The 17,498-nt window shown below is 51.9% G+C and overlaps 1 protein-coding gene across 15 annotated transcripts in view; it reads right to left on the minus strand.

Moving 5' to 3' along the window:
• PTPRS (protein tyrosine phosphatase receptor type S) overlaps positions 1-17,498 on the minus strand; it is a 164,050-nt gene that overhangs the window by 91,113 nt on the left and 55,439 nt on the right. For all 15 annotated transcript variants that reach the window (XM_071578000.1, XM_071577996.1, XM_071577994.1 and 12 more), the window contains one exon: positions 10,227-10,394. In XM_071578000.1, the coding sequence (XP_071434101.1) occupies positions 10,227-10,314 (88 nt within the window). In that variant the 5' untranslated portion in view covers positions 10,315-10,394. The remainder of the gene's footprint in view (positions 1-10,226; positions 10,395-17,498) is intronic.

The raw sequence follows: 17,498 nt of genomic DNA on the forward strand, positions 1-17,498 counted from the left end.
GACTGTTCCTTATCACATGGGAACAGCACCAGGATGAAGTCATCCTGTTTCAGCAGGAATCCTCCAGGCTACCATCACACATCCCTATGCATGGAAAGGATCCACCTCTCTCCATAGCAAAAAGGGTGTTTGTCACTGCCATGTGACAAATACAGCTCCAGTGACTGGCACCTTGATTCAGGGACAGGGCAGGGACATGTCCCTGTTCTGCATGGAATGGGTGGCATTCTGGGCCTTCCTCTTCCTTCCCTAACAGGAAAACTGGTGCTGGTATCTCACACCATGTAGGGAGCACACACAGAAAGGACCCACCCTGTGGGAGCTGTGCCATGGTGGGGGCCCAGGGCACCCCCTGGGCTTGTGATCAGAGAATGAGAAATGGAGCATTAATGCTGGGGGTGAAGGGTCTGTGTTTGGGAGGGAAGGACAGCAAACACAGCAGGGAGCTGGTGCCCAACACCAGAATGAGACCCTGCACAGGAGGCAAGAAAGGATGGAAGAGACAGCACTTAGCAGTGCATGGAATAAGTGCAGGAGGGAATGTGATCAGGAAGATGCAGGGCTGAGTTTGCTCCTCAATGCATTCTCTGGCTCCACTGCACAAAGATGCTCCTCCTGTGCTTCAGTTTCCCCACCTCCTTCTCTCACCAGGTTGGATGGTGAACTCTGCAGAGGCACAACTGCTGCTGTTTCCACCCTCCCTCCTGGGCACAGACCAAACCAAGGGGCAAAGTTCATGGGAATGAAGATGGATCTCTGCCCAGGACTGTCCTTCACCCTCTGTCACTACAAGACAGAAGGAAGCTGGTCCTTGTGACCAGCAAGAGCTGAGGGAGAGGAGCACTGCAGTCCTGAGGTCAGCCAGGAAGCTCCAGCAAACACAGGAGCTCACGTGCCCTCAGCAACATGGCCCTGGGGGCACACGAGGCTGGAACATCTCCTGTCTCTGTCCACAAGTCATAACAAGGCCTAACAACCCAGAGCAGAGCCAGAGACCCAAGGAGCTGTCCTGGACACTTAATGAGCACCCCTTGTCCATCAATGTCATGACAGCAATCCCAGGTTGTTTGCAATCAGGAGCTTGAGACAGGGAGCTCTGCCTGTCCTTGCCAAGTTGCTAAGACAGCTCCTACTCCAACCATGTCATTGCTACTGGCAGCCTGGAGCAGCTGGATTCACCACCTACTTAGAAAAGATCCAGCTAGAGAGGATTTGGCTCTTTGCTCCACTTCTCTGCTCTGTTTGAGTCACGAAAGAATCAGAATCCATGGGGGATACCAGAACATGAAAAACCTTCTCCTACGGGACAAGCCTGCAAGAAGAGAAAGCTTAACAAGCCCAGCTGCAGCTCCCAGGGGGCCAGGCCAGCCTAATATAGCCCAGCCTGAGCCCTGCACCACCACCAAGTGACAGCAGAGTCAGCACAACGGGGAACACAAACCACCACAAGCTCCTGCAGCTCCTGGTCCTTCCGAGCAAGAGAAGGGTTGGGAGCCCCAGGGCTGTGGTGAGGGAGATCAGCCCTGACCCTCAGGGATGTGACACAAACTGTGAACACACAGCTGGGTCCTCTCCTGCATCCCCAGCTCAGGAGGGGCTGCAGCTCCACATGCACGAGATGACAGGATGGATGACCCCAGTCAAGATCTGCCAACTCATGTGTGCATATAGGGATGATTTGGGGATGAAAGGCATGCCAGGCAAATAAAATATCATCTGATAAAGCTCTGGTCTCTTAATCCTGTAAATAAAAGCTGTATTACTTCCACTTACTCGCTGCTGTCTGCTTCTTCCCTTCAGGCAAGAGAAGAAGGCTCCTGGTCTACAAGAACAGGGAAAGGTACAATTCCTAGAGCACAGAATTTGGGGTATTTTCAAAAGTCTCTTGCATCATTCCTATCTGACCTCTGCTAAGAGACTTCAACCCACATTCTTCATGGAACAAAAGGAGACTCTGGATATAGAAGTTTGAAACACTGAGTCTTAACAGTATATTTTGAGCCTGTATTGCTTATCAGTACTGAGAGTGGGACACTGAGGGAGCTTGAGATGGGAGATCTTGAAAACAAGAACCCCAAAGCTCATAAAGCCATGACTAATGGATGAACACAACCTCTAACAATGATGAACTTTGACTCCTACCACACGAGTCACCACAATTTCTGCCTCAGAACCACACCACTCATCATTCAGATTTGTAGTGGGCACATCAACATAGAAGATTCAAAAAAAGGGAGAATCCAACAACTCTGCTGTGAACTGACAGCAGTGGGAATGTGATGAATTCATCTTTGGGATAACTATAGACTCAGTGAGCCAGAAAAACAGGGTAAGATACGAGCGAGAGAGGAATGGAAACAGCAAAGCAGCAGCAACAATGCCTGAAATTCTTCTATCCAAGACAGCAACTGAGGAAGATGAGCTTTTCTGGAGTAGGACAGGCTTCTGCTTGTGCTTGGCATCTGCCAAAGGATGGCCCCTTGCCAGGAGTGTGTCCTGCAGCCCCTCCAGGCACCAGGAAGGAGATCCCTTCCCCTGTCACCAGAAGAGGCAGCTACTGGGATGAGGCACAATGAGCAGATCTTGGGAGGAAAGGGGCATTTCACAGCACTCATACAGGAATAACACACAGAAAGACCTCAAATCCAAGCAGATCCTCCCCAGAGAAAGAGAACTGAGAGCTGAAGGATATTCCTGGCACTCTGGGAGATCACTTGAACCAGTCTCAAGGTGATCTTTGAGCTGAACTGAAAGAAACCAACACCACCATTTTAGAAATCCATTCAAACCAATCAAAGTCCAGGCTAAAGATTTTTTAAACTTAGCAGCATGCTCAGACTAATTTATGAATAAATCCATGAATTCCAACAGAGGTGAGGAAGGAAGAGGACACAGCCAAATTAATTTGACTTTATTAATTAAAAAACCCACCAAGTTTCATCACCCCACCATTCTTTAGAGGTTGTGTGAGAGTGGGGGGAGCTATGCTCATTAATTATGCAAAAAATGCAAAACTATCAGCCTCTGAATGAGTTTAAAATAAGGAGAAACCCTTTCAGAAGGGGGAGAAATTACTCCCCAAGGCAGCTGAAATTTCTCTTGCAACTTCAAAGGACAATAAATTATTCAAATCACTCGCGCCACTCCACACGCTCTCTCACTCTCTCCCCTTCTCAATTTTATGCTCCTGAGTCAATTAAAGATTTGGAGGACTCAGAGAAACTTTGTAGAATGCTAAACCAGTTGCGGCTCCTTCTATTTATTTTTTTTTTCTCCTTTAAAGCTTTGCTTTTCCTCTCGGCCTCAAAAGGAAACAGAAATGATTCTGTGCATTGCAGATGAAACGAGCGGCGCTGGTTTCCACCAGGCTCGTGTGAAGCAGCAACACTTCATGGCTGCAAAACCAAGATGGGACACGCTCAAAATGCTCTGCTGTGAAAACAGGTCAACCCACAGTCCCTCATGTCAACTGTTTAAATCATTCATTCCAATACCCCCTTGCAAAGTCTTTGCAGTAGACATCCAAAATGCCTTTCTAATGCTCTCTCCTGGCACTGCCCAGGTCTGGGGGAGCTGTGATCTCTGCCACAGCCATGCTGGGATCTGCTGTGCTCTTGGATGGAGCAGGAGGCTCCTCTGCCAACCCCCAACACGACTGTTTAGCGTTTGCAGGAGGAGAACCTGGCGTGGTTTAACCAGGACAGAGCCCCAGCTCAAGACCTGGACTAATTACACCGGACAGCAACATGGCAAGAGCAGCCCTTGCTCAAATAAGCCAACCTAGACAAGCAAAGGGAGGGCTGAGAAGGTGCAGTCACAGAGTGAGGACACTCCCAACTCCTGCCCCAGCCCTTGGCCCTCAGCTCATACTCTGCTTAGCTCCTTGCACACAGCAGATGGTATAAAACGTGATTATTTTCATGATCTTTTAACAATCCTCAAAAAAATTAAAAGCAGCTGCAGTGCAGGGAACATCACAGCTTTCTAAGGTGGGAACTGGGACCAATTACATTGCAAGAGAACATCCTTGACTGGAGGGGAAGAGTGGCAGAGAGTAAACACAACTGTTCTTGGGAGATTGTGTCTCACAGGCCAACCCGAGCCCAGATCCCATCCCACGCACCAAGAGCCACATTCCTCTGGTCGGGTGTCCTTGAAAAACACTCTGCTTTGCCTTCTAAGAATAATACTGGGCTTGCCAGGCCACAGAGAGGGTGGGAATACCCTCCCAGATTCCCTCTGGTGACCCAGAAGATCTGTATTTCATCGGTCTTGGAAAGACACGAGCACACAGCCCTGGCAGAGGGATGGAGAGCTGGTGTGACCCAGGGCCTGGGTGGGACAGCACACAGAGCCTGTCCCTGCTGGCAGCAGAGGTGGCTGAAAAGGACAACCAAGGGCAAAAGTCACAAAGAAGTAAGTCTTGGCCTCCTGGCAAAGCCCAACCCAGAGGAACAGCCCCAGTTTTGGCATCCAGGTATGCTAAAGACAGACACCTCCTCCATCCCAAATGCTCTGCAGATGACATTTTCACACCAGCCACTTTGTTTACACAACAAACAGATGCTCTTTTCCCCTAACTTAACCATCTAATGAAGCTGAGCAGCAAGAACCTCTGATTGGGAAAAGATCCTCACCAGGAGACACCCATGGCTGGGTCCCAAACAGCGTGGCTGGCACTGTCCCCAGGTGCTCCTCAGCAGAGATTAATGTGATGAGCACTCACAGTGTGGGGCACAGCTGAGACCTGGGCACTGGCAGCCCCCCCTGCCCCCCAGGAAGCTCTTTCAAAGGATGATTGATCTCCTCGGCGGGTCCTACAGGAGACACAAACTTTCCAATTTCCAAAAAAGAAACAGAAAAGAGAAACATCACTCCATCCAGTCAGGCAAGGTTTAATTTAATCAGGCACTTAAACAAGGTGACACAGAAGCTTAATTCAGTGTCCTTGAGTGAGACAACAACCAGCCCAGGAGCCTTAGCAACCACAGCCTGGCTCACAGCTGGCAGACAGAGAAAGCAGTGAAGGAAAGGGCAATTTAGGACCAAGGACAGCAAGGTGTCTCCTGGCTACAAAGGCAACTGGTGCATGGGGAACATGCTCAGCAAGAGGATCTGGGAGGGCAGCAGGATCTCTGCCTTCTGGAGGATGCAATTTAGCTGCTGCCTTCCTCTTGCTCACCACTGAAGGAACAATGTGCAACACTCAGTAAGAAAGTCCACCAGCCACCAAACAAACACAAACCCTCTCCTGTAATCCCACCTTAAATTCTGCTCTCCCTCCAACCCATCTACCAAGGAGAAAAACCTTTCTGCAGCTTCCCCCCAGCTTCTCAGCCCCCCAGCAGGTTCCCTGTCATTCTGGGGGCCACCAGCAACTGGGGGTCTGTAACACAAACCATGAGGCAACTCAGCCTCACCACATTTCCACATCTCCCTTCTCTTGGGACAGCACTGTAGCCTTGTCAGGATCCATCTCAAACACCTGAAACTGGAGCAGCTTTCTCCAGCTGTGGAGAGCAATTCCCTTCCCACTGATGTCGACTTAACATGTCTATCAAGTCCTAAGATGGAGACCTCTTGATTTTTACTCCCATCTTATCTGACAACTGTTGTCTTGGCCAACAGCAGATCAAAGCTGAGACCTGCAGAGCTAAAAGTGGTGAACTGAGCCAGAGGCTAATCCTCCTCTGGGAATGAGAGCACAGGAGGGACCACTGAGGAGAGGAGTCAGAGACACCTGTAAGCTGCTGTGATCAGGATCTCAGTGTGCCAAGCTGTGCTGCCACCAGCTCCTACACCTTGCAGGAGGAGCACACACCTCCCCTGGCACCAGCTCCCTGCTCTGTCAGCCTGAACAGGGACCTGCAGGAGCTCCTCTCCCATCCCACCAAGTGTTTTCCACCCTGAGTCTCACATGCCTGGTGCAGCCCTGCAGCTTCTCCCAGCCCCACTGGAGCTCATGGAGCACAAGAGCCCTCCCCCACACCCATGCACCTCCCAGGAATTCCTGTGTTCTGCAAATTAATGAAGGAGCAAGAGCAATTAAAAGGGAAGAAAGCCAGGGTAATGCATCATAAAAGGGGCTTTATTCTTTTATTTTGTCAATTGCAATTTAGATTTAATTATTTATGGTAATACTTCAGACTGTGCTAGTAAAGACTTCTATACCATGATTTATAAAAGGAAGGAAACCTAAGTAATAAGTAACATTTGCTGCTATTAAATCTTTGCTGGGGTGGAGAGAGCCACACACCAGCCTTCTGTGTATGCAAAGTGCCAATTAGCAAAGTGCTATTGTAAAGCACAAAGGTTTAATCAATGAGAAAAATCCACTTCAGAACAGCAAGTGTGCTGCTTCCAGTCAGAAAAATGGGCACATTTCTATACAGTAAGTGGCTTTTATCTGCAGCTGAGCAGCACTCGGAGCGGGCATGTTGTTCCTCCGGGTGGCACAGGAGGGCAAGGGGACCTGACCAGTGCCCTGAGCCCAAGAGCAGCTGCTCCCTCCACAGCACAGCAGAGCCTGGCCAGCCCCACCAGCAGGATGAGGCTGATTCTGGGCACACACAAAATGAGGGGTTTGGGGTGCTCAGCACAGAGGTTTGATGGCCCAGGCTGGGGGTATGACCAGGAAACACCAAGGTTGGGTGCTGTGCCCAGGAAACATCAAGGTTGGGTGCTGTGCCCAGGAAGCACCAAGGCTGGGTGCTGTGCCCTGGAAACACCAAGGTTGGGTGCTGTGCCCAGGAAGCACCAAGGCTGGGTGCTGTGCCCAGGAAGCACCAAGGTTGGGTGCTGTGCCCAGGAAGCACCAAGGTTGGGTGCTGTGCCCAGGAAACACCAAGGCTGGGTGCTGTGCCCTGGAAACACCAAGGTTGGGTGCTGTGCCCTGGAAACATCAAGGTTGGGTGCTGTGCCCTGGAAACATCAAGGTTGGGTGCTGTGCCCTGGAAACACCAAGGTTGGGTGGTGTGCCCTGGAAACATCAAGGTTGGGTGCTGTGCCCTGGAAACATCAAGGCTGGGTGCTGTGCCCTGGAAACACCAAGGTTGGGTGCTGTGCCCAGGAAACACCAAGGTTGGGTGCTGTGCCCTGGAAACATCAAGGCTGGGTGCTGTGCCCTGGGGCATCAGTAGTCTGGGGACTATTCCCCTTCCTGGACTCCTGTCCAGGCCTCACCTGTCTCTGCTGTGTGGTTTTCTATCAGCTCCAAGGGGCACAGGACCTGCCTCTCTTGCTGTGCAGCAACTGGGGAGGCCTCCCCTCAACCCCCCACCAGTTCCTGGTACTCCCACAAACATCTGAATCCTGAACAAAATGATACTTTCCATGTAATGGGACCACTGAAAATAATCATGGAATTAGCAATTTCCAGTTCTGTGGCTGCCCTTGACCATACAGAAGAAACAAAGAAAGTGTCCATGTGCAACCAAAGGAAAAGGGAAGGAACATGTCTGCGTTACACCTTTCAATTCTTGTCCTCTTCAGCTTCCCAGAGAGGAACAGCAGGCAGAAAGTGGTGTGGTGCTTTGGGTTTTTAATTTAAATGGCAGTTTCCTTTAAATAGAACACTCCTGCCACAGAAAGATTTAAATCACTGACTGAGATCAATTAGCCTCGGAAACAAGGGAAGTATTTTAATGGTCCTTTGATTGCAGAGGCCACAGCTCCTCCAGTGCTGCCCTGGGAGAGGAGGCAGTCCCAGCTTCCAGCCCAGGCTCTGCTGCACGGGGAGCTGTTCCCTTGTGAAGCTGGGAGGGAGATGCCTCCCAAAAACCAGAGTCCCAGGGGTTTCCCATCTCCAGTGTGTGCTTCCCACGAGGGCAGGGGCAGCACCACAGTGTGCCCTGGGGCTGCAGGGCCTTGGCAGCCCCTCTGGTGAATCAGGGCAGGAAATGGGGTCAGCGCCGTGGTGAGCACCGGCCAAATGGAGAGCGGCCAAGGGATTACGGGAGAGGCAGTGACAGAGCCCAGGGCCATCTGATGGAGAGGACACTGTCAGAACAGAGTGACAGCTCCTCACACAGGCTCTGCAGTTGTGACAGACAAAGCTGTTTGCTGTTTGCAGGGCTCAGGGGGGGAGCCCAGCTTGGGTGCTGCTGACTGAGAGGGGATCTCTCCAGGCAGGACTCAGGACCCTCTCCAAAACCAGGAGCTATCAACTCACCATCACCAGGCAGAACAACAGTCCCAGAGCCACTCCAGCAACTGGGAATGGGCAGCACCCTCAGGGGCACAGGTCAGGGAGGTGCTGACCTGCTCCACAGGTCAAGAGAAGAGACAACACCTTCGCAATTTCATCTGCACAGCAAGGAGGTAAGAGCAGCCCCACCTTGGGCAACCTGCAAAGTTCCTGCATGGACATCTGTGAGCAGCAAGAGGAAAAAGAACACAAAACCTCACAGTTCAAGATCCAAGGACAGTGCAGAACCACAGGAGAGAGAAACTTGGCTGCAAGCAGCAAGGTGTCTGCAAAGCAGTGACAGATTTCAGCAGGGCTCAGGACACACAACTGCTGCCTTCTGTGTCTGACCAGCACCAGCTCTTCCTGGGGGCACGTTTCCCCCAGAAGGGCTTGGTAGCAGTCAGAGAGCACGTGGGATCTCCCAGTTCTGCTGTAACCTCTTAGCAAACCTCAGCCCAGAGATGATGGGCAGGTAAGATGCTCATTTCTTCTCAGGGACACCAAAACCACGTAAGAACTGAGGTCACACAGCCACGATTTTGGGAAGCCTTTAGTCTGCATTGCCCACTCCCAGCAAGGGGCACACAGGGCTTGGGGTACAGGTACATTAAAACAGATCCCAGTTTTCCCAGGCACTTGGGGACCACAGGAGGTGAACCAGCTGTGCTGTTGGCTTTGCAAACAGGTATGTTGCCAGGAGTGTTGCAGCAAACCAGTGGCAAGAACAAGACTCTGGAGCCCTGACACTACATTTTCTACTGAACCCCCTCTCCTGACTCCAGTGCACAAAGAGCCAGGAATGGAGATTCCTGGTGCCCACCTTCACAAGCCAACAAAGCCACCCTGAGTCCAGGGGAACACAGCAACACTCACTGACCCTGGGTGCTCACACTGACCCAACAAGAGCATCGGCTCCAACACCCAAGTAAGGCCCTGGATAAATCCTTGGGCAAAAGGCTTGTGCCAAGTGCCCTGTGCCAGACACTGCATTGTTCCTGCTAGTCAGGACAGCTCAAACTGAAGCTTTGGCCCTGCAGAGAACCTCCCAGAGCCCAGCTCACTTCCCAGGCTTATGAAATGAAAGAGAATAAAATACAACATTATCTTTCTGCACATGAGTGTTTCTCCCTGCAAAGAGGGATTAAGCATGAACCCAGCAAAACTCAGGAGAGAGGCAAGGGCAAACACACCCCCAGTGGCCTACTGCAGAGAGGATAGAAAGCACTGCTCCAAAAAACTCTCCCAGCAACCAAAGGTCGTGGGTCCATTCAATCCCCGGTGACGGCGGCACCGTAATAGACCCTGATAACGGAGAGATTACGTGAAAAGCTGTCAAGGGCCACGCTGACCAGAGCAACCCTCTCACAGCTTCAAGCAGCTTTGCAGGAGAGGAAAAAAAACCTCATAATTCAATCAGCTTGGAAAAGTCTATTCCCCACTGATCCGAAGCGATCAGCCTTCATGTCGAAGGAACATTACATTCGAGTCGCTGAAGATTTTCACTTTTTTTTTTTTTCTCCTTCCCCTTCTCATTTTTTAAAGCAAGAATTGAAAGGCAGCTAAGATAAAAACTGTGTTAAACTGGAACTAGTTCACTCAGGGGAAGGAAAAACATAATACTCTTTCTTCAGATGCTGCTTGGAATCCAGCTCCAGAACGTAACCTGACAAGGGTCAGCACTGTGTGACAGAGCCTGAAAGGCAGGAGCAGGAGAGGACAAAATGGGCAAGCTGGGTGGAGATGGGGCCAGCAGGAGGGGAAGGAAGGCTCTGGCAAGAGCTGTCAGGCAGCTCCCTCCCTTCTCTCCAGCTCTCTGCAGTCTTGAGGGCAACCTGAGACTCAAGGCAGGCTGTGAGGACTCAGCTGCCCTGTGTCCCCCGAGGCGGGACTGGGAACAATGGGAAGGCACTGGTGGAAAGCTACAGAAGTTACAAAATTAAACACATGGTCAGGTATTGAGAACTTCTTTAACGCTGGAAAGGAGAGTGGGTGACTTTGTTGAGGTGAAAAAAGGAGCAGGGGAAGAGCAGTCACTTACTTTCAGCTACGCAGTCGATCAGCAGCACAGAGAGAAGGTTCACGAGGGAGACCAGCGAAGACATCCCAGGGCTGGGAAGGATCCTCATCCTCTGCACTGGCCTTCGGCCCCAGCCAGGAAGGCTCCAGGTCAGTGGCACTCACAGTGTCTCCCCAGCCTTTTCAACACCTGTGGAGGCACAAAGAGGAGAGCTCTGAGGGGCAGGCGGGTGGGCAGAGCCCAGCAGAGCCCGAGGGGCATGGGCGGCTCAGGAGGCAATTGCTGCCCACAGAACCTGCAAGAAGCCCAGGCAGCTCCAGGGCTTGATGCCACAAAGGACCTGACCAGCTCCCTGGCCCAGTAGACTGGGGGGGACACAAGGCTGGGGGACTCCAGCAAGTGATGGAGAACCTCAGTACTGGCACTCCCAGAGGGAGGGAACAGCACAGGAAGGAGAGGGGGCATCTGGAGGCACCAGGCACAGAGCCCATGTTTGACTTTAACCCCCGTGGGCTCCTCTCCCTGCCAGCCCAGCAGGGCAGAGCTGCCCAAGCAGCAGCGAAGTGTGAAGGGATCTGACCCAACAGCGCCCAGGGACCCTCACAAAGGCCAAGAAGAAACACTGAAACCTCAGACGTGAAAAACCCAGCAAGGAAGAAAAATCTCCCCCAGGAAGGAAGATGAAGCTGAGATGTTTTCCCTGGGTCCCCTTTTGCCTGCTGAGGATCCACGTGGTTTGAGGAGGGATGTCTGTGCTGTGCAGCACTCGCCCAACACAGCAGCCCTGACCCTCAGCCTGGCATCAATGTGGGTGCCCAAGAGCCCCTCCTGCATGGCAAACACAGGCTGGCAAAACTCCAGGCTTCTTTCCACAGCTGGGACTACATGTCTGAGAGCCCCTACTGCACTGAGTGCCTCAGTTTCCCCACTTGCAGCACACAAAGAAACCGTGTCACTGAGCTACACAAAACTGGGAGAGAGAATACCTGGAGCAGGGGGTACCACAGCTGATCCCAATGGATCGAGCCAATACACCCTCCCAAGGATGTGGGAGACATTTTCTCCTGATAATCTCTGCCCTGGATGTGCCAGGATGTGGCTGCAGGACAGAACCAGCCCATCAGCACTGCTGCCACAGGGGAGGGAGCTCAGCCCCAGCCTGCTCCCCTCACCCTGCCAGCACATTGCCAGGGACACAACTCCCGGCTCCAAACAGAGCTTAGAGCTTGATCCTAATCCCTGTGCAAAGCTGGAATGGCGTTAAGGGAGTTGTATTCTCAGCCACCACCCCAGTCCTGAGTGTCAATGCTGGTAAATGCTTCCCTCAGTCACAGGGGTGAGCTTTGCCCCAGAAGGGGTGAAAATAGGATGAAAACTGCAGCCACAACCTCCTCACAGGGTCCCAGCTCAGAGACTTCCCAGAGCCAGACTGAGCTCTGGGATAATGGGCTGGAGCTGTGGAAAGATTCTCAGAGCCGACAGATTCCTTCCCGCTATCGTTACCCCAATTAGAAATCAAACCCAGGGTTTATCACCTTTTGGAGAAAAGCCAGGTAGGAGATATTGTACAATGATCAAAGGCTTGGAAAGGACTAAGGGGACAGTGAGACTGTTTAAGCTTTCTGATACACGTCAGGGTGGGAGGCCGTTGGGACAGGGAGTGTGAAGGGGCATTTTAATCTTTTTCTGTCCCATTAACTCTCCAAGGCTGAATTGCACAGAATTAAAAGAAAAGCCAGGATAAACAAGAAGTCCCCATATGTACTCAGCCCTAACGAGCAACTTTTCAGAGAGAAGCTTTGGACTTGCACTTTGAGGATTACAAAGCCTCTGCTGTGTGCTCTGTGCTAGTCCAGATCCATCGCTGGCTCATGAAAACCGAGCACAAATACTGCTACAAAAAAGAGAAAAAAATCTGGATTCTATCACTGGGAATCTCTTCAAATGTTTGTTCTAGACACACTTAGAGAAACACAGAGGCTCCAGCCAGCCTTAACTCGGGGTTTTCAGGGTTCCAGGGCACAGAACAACACGTTGGGCTTCCTTTTGTTGCTGCAGAGAGCAGGAACATCACACACAGCTCCGATGGTAACTGTTAATTAAAGCAGGGATGTGATGGTGGTGCCAGCACAACAAATGGAGCCGTGTTGCTGCTCACTGGCTCTCCCCTCCTCCTGCTGCAGTCACGCAGCTCCCAGTTCTCACCAGCAAGGCTGGCAGGGAGAGGGCAGGAGTCGGAGAGAGCAACCATCCACCCAAATATTCAGTTCCTTGTGCTAAAATAAAACAAACCAAACCAGTGCTGGCTCAGCCACCATTTCAGAAACTCCCACTTTCCCTTATCAGAGCAATTTATCCCCCACCCCACAGGGACAAAAATGCCACCAAACGTCTCGTTTGCTTTCCAAATGCAGCCCCAATGATCCTCCACAGCTCAGAGCAGCCCAGAGAGTGCTGCTCCATGCAGCACGTTCCCAAAGGCTCCCAAGGATGAAGCTGAATGCAGAATGTCAGGGAAATGTTCTGCCTGCCCTGAAGAGAGGAGCCTGGCAGTTCCACTCTCCCACATCCAGCACAGCTTTTCATGCCATATAATGGGCTCCGATGGAGAAGGTCTGGTAAAGGGGATACAGCAACAGCTCCAAGAGCAGAGAGGGAGATGCCAGAGGGTGACACTTCTGCTCCGGTGCTAATGTGCTTCCTGAGCCCTTGACGGAGATAGAAAGTGCTGGCAGAGATATTAGGACATGTCAACTTCAATCCAGCAGCTCATCCTTCAGGGCAGGTACATCACTGGCTGTCTCCCCCTGGATAGGGATTTTCAGGACAGCAGGATGCACCCACCTGGCTCCCCTGTGGATATCAGGGACGAGCTGGGACAGAGCCTGCTCTGCTCTCCTGGCAGCAGCACCCTGGCAATAGGGAGAGACTGGAAACAGATTGATCCACTGCAAGATTCCTGCCTACAGTGCAGAACAAACCATGCTTGGAACCAGCCACCACCCAACAGGGTCCTCCTGGCCTCCCAGCAGGAGGGAAAAAGCAGGAATTGTTCTGATGAAAGCTCAGATCACATGGACTCCCTCACCCATCCTCTCCTTTCCCACGGCTTACCTTGTCTGTGCTCTTTGGAGCAGGTTTGCTCCCTCCTGCCTGGCCCTGAGCACCCAGCCAAGCTCCTGGCACTGGCCAGGCCAACATAATGGCAGTTTTCCTGTGCTGCTCCACAGACCTGCAAACCCTCCCAACACTCTCTGGCACAGGATCCCCTGCAACACAAGCAAACCACCTAATAGACCTCAATCCTTGCTAAAGAATGCAATTAAGTGGAGCCATGGCCCCCAGTGGGGTCAGATTTGTGCTAGATACGGTCACATTTCAGGAATAAGATTAATTCTTACAGTAAAAGAGCTCCTGTAAGACATTCATTCTTGTGTGCTGCCTAATCTCTGGCTCTGAGCATGGCCATGTGTGCAGCTTGTAATCACTGAGCCCAAGGTCATGAAGAGTATTATTAAAAATAATAAAACTCAGAAGTGTTTGCAAGAAGCAGCTTCCACAGTGGCTCCTGCAGCCAGGATGCAGCCAGGGATCTGCAGGGACCCAGGGGTGCAAGGCACAGAGGGGGAAGTGCTCAGAAGCACCTACATTTCTTAAGAGCTTAAGTTCCACTGAGAGTCAAAGGGACTTAACCTAAGCTGCTATAAGATGCTTTTGAAGATTTTCCCCCCAGTAACTCCCATTTCAGAGGGTGCTGGACACCTTATGCCCTTAAGCTACTTTGGGTATCTGAGGGGATAGGGGAGGAGGGGGCTTTATGTACAGACCAGGTTGGCTCCCTTGGTACTCAGTGCTGCTAAAAACCAGTGTCTGCACAGTTCTGGACAATGGGATGGGTCAGAGCTGGGCAGGGATTGCCAAAGGATCACAGAATGCTTTGGGTTGGAAGGGACCTTAAAGATCATCTCATTCCAACCCCTGCCATGGGCAGGGACACCTTCCACTATCCAAGGTTGCTCCAAGCTCCATCCAACCTCATCTTGAACACTTCCAAGGATGGGGAGTCCACAACCTCTCTGGGCAACATTTTGCCCTCTGCTACTTTTTCTTAGCCCTCATGAACCTGGTAATTGAACACAGGGTCTGCACTTTAAAAAAAATCCAGGAGGGAGGGACCTTCTTTTCATTTTTGATTTATTACCAGATAACCATTTGGGCTTCTCTTCTGTTCCACCTGTCCATGAAAAGGAGAAGGGTGATTTTACAGAAATTCTCTGCAAAAATTCCACCCAGATCTAGGAGATTATTAAATATCTTCATTTTCAGCAGCTGCTGTGGGAGAACTGCTCCCATTAGGCATATCAATGGAAGCAAACACCTTGCAGGCAGAGGGCTGCACTGAGGGCTCTTCCTTCCAGCAGCACCAGCTTCGTTTGTGCTGCCTATTAACAGAGGTCAGTGGGTCACTTCATTTCCTCCCAGCAACCTCTTTAAAGAGAGAAAGAAAAGCTTTTAGCACAACCACCAGCTCATTTGTCACCTCCCCTGGGGAGGGGAGAGATGAAATTTGAATTCACCACCCCACAATTCCAGCTTGCTCCTCTCCCAGACCCTGCCCTTGGCAAACCCGACCTCACCACGGCTGGGTAAGGGCACTGGTGCCCCTGGTTTGTGCAAGGTGGGTCCTTTCTGCTTGGACCTGGCCCAGGAGCACATCCTGGCACCTTCCCCTTGGGTTCTGGGGAGCAAGGAGATGGCAACATGCAATGCTGGCTCTGAGAGTCTGCATGGCCAATGCCATAAAATTACAGGATGGTTTGGGTTGGGAGGGATCTTAAAGATCATCTCATTCCACCCCTTGCCATGGACAGGGATGCCACTCACTGGGTCAGGGTGCTCAGAGCCCCATCCAAGCTGACCTTGAACACTTCAGGGATGGGGCAGGCACTCTCAGGTTGCTTTGCTGGCAAGTATTTGCCTCTTTTCCTGTGGAAACAGAGCACGACAAGAGGAGCTTCAAAGTACATGTTTCTGACACCCATTTTCCCCTCCCCACTCATAACACACCAACCAGACCAGCTCTGTTCAGTGGGCAGGGAGAGCCCAGAGCCATCACAGTTCCCATCTCAAAGTATTGGTGCAGGGAGGGAGATGCTGCTGATGCCTCTGCTCCAAAAGCTGCTGTCTGACCCCAGATCATGGTTAGACGGGACAGCCACGAGGAAACTCACCCAGAGACTGGGTCTGCACACAACAGCATCACTGCTGCTCACAGGATTAGCTCTTGGGAGAGGAAAAACTCACCAAACCTGTCAGCCACAAGAGCAAAATGCCCAAAGTCCAGCAAGTTCCAGTGCCAGAGCCACGCACAGCCTTTCCCACAGCAGGGAGACCCTCCCTGCTGAATCCTGCCCCCAAATGACTGTGATTTCTGGGCCACTCCATCTCAGCAGAGTCCCAGGCCACGTGCAGCCTGTTGCTGCTGAGAGGCCCAGTCTGGGCCAGGCACAGGGCACTGGTGCTCCTGTATCCCATGCAATCCTCTTCCCACAGCGCTTCAATACACCTTAATTAAACAGACACAATCCCCGTGACCAGCAAAGCTCATCCCAAGGCTAATGGTGGCTTTAGCTGCCTGGCTCCAAGGGCTGTGCAGAGAGGACTGATCTCAAAAGATGCCTGATCCTGCCCAGAAGATGAGGCATTTCCAAGTCAGTCCTTTCCCCTCTGAAGCTGCTGGACACAGTTGCTCCTCTAGGCTCCAACGCAACTCCCCAGTCCACTTGAAAACCCAGGCCATGGGCCTGGCAAACACAATTAGAGCAGGCAGCAGAGATCCCTCAGACTGAAGCACGGCTGTTTATCTATCACCAAGTTACTTAGATCTTAAAAAAATATTTACAAGAAAGAGGCAGAGTATTATCTTCCACGGGGAAACAAACACAGATGGAGAAAAGAAAAGAGCTTTGATCAGGACTGTCTCAGTCCTATTCGCTGCTTTTCATCCCCAGATCTCCAAGTGCTTTAATATGACAGTATTATCCCTTTTTACAATGTGGGAAACCAGAGGAAACTGCACAGTAAGACAGCTTGCTGTGTTTGCACGTACACATCCACACACACACGTTCTCCTTCCTCCTTCCAGCCCCATTTCTGGTCCTCCCACGTGTGTGAAGTGCCCAAGCAACAGGTAAAAGGGGCATTTTGGGGCACCCCCATGCAGGTGTTGCAAGAGATGCCAATCCCTGCCCGGGGGTGCGATGGCACGGTGAGGGTTAAGCTGTGGTTACTGCAGGAGAAATGAGACAGGAGAGCTCTGAGTTGGGCTCCAATCGTCAGGAGAAATTAATTTCCCCGCACCCCGTGCCCCGCAGTGACAGCTCTGACAGGCAGTGATGTATCACAGAGTGTTCAGCAGGTGCAGCACAGCACGGACAGGGCAGAGGGGACGTCGCCGCAGCCGGGGGGATGAGGACAAGGAAGAGGAGGAGGAGGAGGAGGAAGCACAGCTCTCGTGGCCTGGCTGCACCTTGCTAAGCCCAAGCCCAGCCATGCTCTGGGGTGCTGCAGCCACAAGAGGACCCTAGAGAATCCCCCTGCAAAAAGTCAGTGGCACCACCAGTGTGAGGGAGGCAACGCCAGAGCAACCAGAAGCCTCAGGAGCATCTTCCTGAGCCCAGAGATGTGGCTTCTCCTCTGCCTCTGTGCATACAGGGTAGAGCTGGGCTCACCTCCAGGATGCATCGACCCAGGACCACACTTCCCTCATCCCATCCCCATCCTCTTGCTCCCACACTAGCCCACAGAATCACAGAATCACAGAATCACATCCTTCAGCGTTCCCCAACAAACCATCGCAATCTCCGCCGAGCACCCAACGGCATCAGCGATCGTCAACTAAATTGCCTTGTGGTTCAGGGTAGTACCTTGCATTGCTTTCTGCAGGCCTCCGAGCTTTATTTATTTATTTAGGAAGTCATTCATCATTAGCCCCAGCTCAGCTGCCTGACAGACTGGGAGCTCCTTGGGGCACATCCCGTCTCCGCGCTCGGCACGCGCGCACCGACAGCGCTGGGTAAATAACCGTCCATCAGCCACGTCCTGCAGCATCCTCGGCTCAGCAAGGGGAATAAACACCATCTTCTGCCAGAAAATAATGCTGAAATCACCCACATCTCCCTCCCAAAGCATCTGCATCCCATGCCTGGGAGCTGGGCCAACGGGTGACGCTGGGATGCTGCGACCTGCTCAGGACTGGTGGGGAAACACAGGACTCTGCTCTGTGCTGGAACA

This window comes from Pithys albifrons, chromosome 27, assembly GCF_047495875.1.
Source record: "Pithys albifrons albifrons isolate INPA30051 chromosome 27, PitAlb_v1, whole genome shotgun sequence".
NCBI classification, from domain to species: domain Eukaryota; kingdom Metazoa; phylum Chordata; class Aves; order Passeriformes; family Thamnophilidae; genus Pithys; species Pithys albifrons.